The 2,512-nt window shown below is 36.5% G+C and overlaps 1 protein-coding gene across 1 annotated transcript in view; it reads right to left on the bottom strand.

The window, feature by feature from the left end:
- Positions 1-2,512, bottom strand: part of LOC107581398 (zinc finger protein Dzip1-like) — a 26,663-nt gene that overhangs the window by 11,510 nt on the left and 12,641 nt on the right. The window contains exon 14 of the mRNA XM_016266956.1: positions 1,758-1,943. Coding sequence (XP_016122442.1) covers positions 1,758-1,943 — 186 coding nt within the window. The remainder of the gene's footprint in view (positions 1-1,757; positions 1,944-2,512) is intronic.

Genomic DNA, 2,512 nt, shown 5'->3' with positions numbered 1-2,512 from the left:
TGCACAGACGAGCACAGAACACTGTTCAGCCTCAGAGCCTCAGAGGAGACAACAGAGCAGTGGATTTATTAATGTATTTACTGTATACTGCAGCTGCCACACAGAAAACAAGCTAACAAGCTATTTATTTCCCAACTATTTTCCTTCACAGACATAACCGACTGTTTTTGTAACTCGTGTGTTTTTAATGTAAGCTTGTGTGTGAATGAGAACTTAGTTTAGTACTCGCTTGCTGTGACAGCCGCTTTCTGTCCGTGTGCTTCGGATGTGTGTTCTCAGAAAACCGTATATCTGAAGTTTAAACTCGTATGGTTTGAATGTACAGTGCTCTCTTCCACCTTCAATACCATGACTGAGGTGTCCTTGAGCAAGGCACCAAACCCCCAACTGCTCCCCGGGCGCCGCAGCATAAATGGCTGCCCACTGCTCCGGGTGTGTGTTCACGGTGTGTGTGTTCACTGCTGTGTGTGTGCACTTTGGATGGGTTAAATGCAGAGCACTAATTCCGAGTATGGGTCACATGTCACGTTACTTAGTACTCACATGACAGCCGCTTTCTGTCCGTGTGCTTCGGTCGGATGAAAACCGTATATCTGAAGTTTAAACTCATATGGTTTAAAACGCATGATTTCAGCGCGATAAACATGATAATCAGAACCAAAACAGATGTTTTTAGCAGCTCTATTCTGGAAAAGGTGGCGGGGAGCAGCAGCAAATTTGCATTTAAAGACACAGGCCAGAAAAACAGCTCGTTTCTGCTTCCACTCAAAATATGCATTTTCAAAATGACATAATAAATGATCTGTGGAGTATTTTGAGCTGAAACTTCACAGACACATTCTGGGGACACCAGAGACTTATATTACATATTGTAAAAAGGGGCATAATATGTCTCCTTTAACAGGAAACGGCATTTGCGCAGCACAGTTCGCTTCTGTAATGTGACACGTCTGATTGAAACTTGATTGTCAGTGTTGTAATCATTAACTAAAATTAAAATTTTAGGTTACACTTTATTTTAAGGTGTCCTTGCTACTGTGTAATTATACATTTAAATACTGAGTAATATTATTTAACTACATGTACTTACTATACGGTTAGGATTAGGATTAGGGTTACTTGCATGTAATTATGCATAATTAATTGTTATTATAGTAGTAAGTACATGTAACGTGTAACAAGGACACCTTAAAATAAAGTGTTGCCAAATTTTATAACTAACAATAATTAACATTTGTTAATTAATAAAATAATAAAAAACTTTATTTCGTTTAGTTTCTAACATTAGGCACCATTTTTATTTAGTTTAAGTTGAAGTACTAAAATGATTAAAATAATTAAAATAAAAACTAAAACAGAAATATAAATATAAATGAATAAAAACTAACTAGGCACATTTAAAGAACAAAAACAGATGAATTAAACATGAAGGAAAACTTCTTCTGAATTAAAAATGTAAAAAAAAACGAACAATAATATAAAAATGTATAAAAAAATATCAAATATTACAAATACTATAATTGTGCATTAATAATACTAAAGTAACACTGTTGATTGGACATGCTTGAATAAAAAAAACATTATGCCCTACCAAGCTTGGATATGTCAGCAGAAAACAATTAAAAGATAATAAATACAATTAAAAATATATATATTGTGCATTATCACGAATATACAAATATAAATAGAGTCGGTTTAATTTTATTTATTTTTATTGTAATTGTTTTAAAATGTTTAAATAAATAAAAAACTCCTACTTTCATGAAGACCAGAGTAAATGTTTCTGTACCTGTGATGCTGTAGCGGTGTGGAGGTCTTGGGCAGGGTGCTGGTTCTGCTGCGTGGAGTTGGTTGTGGGGTGTGCTGCTGTTTAGGAGCAGGGCCTGACACCACTCGAGTTACTGTAGATGGAAAACTGCTGGATCTGGGTCTGGACTGAACCACTGCAAGAGAATAATGCAAAAATCAGCTCTACTGTCTACTAGGGCTGCACGATATATCGAAATTATCGAAATATCGCAAATGTAAATATCGCGATATGCATACATGCATAGATATGCCCAACGGCCTGCGATATCTGAATCATTTTAATAATAGGCTACTTAAATCAAAACGTTGCAAAAGGTCAACGTTTTAGTTCGACGCATATAGCAGAGAATTGCTTAACATTAAAAAGAGTTATTAAGTGCAATAAGTTGCAGAAAACAACTCTTTGCCGTCTCGTCTTGCTGTCTGACTCACACCTAAAGCACAGCATCTCTTCAGTTCTGCCGCACACGTGCAAAGCGCGCGCACACACACACACACACACAGAGATGGTGCACGAACACCGAGTTGATTCGTCTTTCGCATCTCCTCCTCCTTATGTTTGAACAGACACATAAACACAGAATTATGTCAATAGTACTCATCTCGACGATCATTCTCGTAAACACAGTCAGTTATGTTTAAATGAATGTAAACAGCTGAGAAAGAAATCGGATGTGTATCATTATACTGGATCCGTGCAGTC

This window comes from Sinocyclocheilus grahami, unplaced genomic scaffold, assembly GCF_001515645.1.
Source record: "Sinocyclocheilus grahami isolate Dianchi unplaced genomic scaffold, SAMN03320097.WGS_v1.1 scaffold34.1, whole genome shotgun sequence".
Lineage (NCBI taxonomy): Eukaryota > Metazoa > Chordata > Actinopteri > Cypriniformes > Cyprinidae > Sinocyclocheilus > Sinocyclocheilus grahami.
Note: the sequence above shows the minus strand (reverse complement) of the source record. Positions and strands in the feature narration are given on the sequence as shown.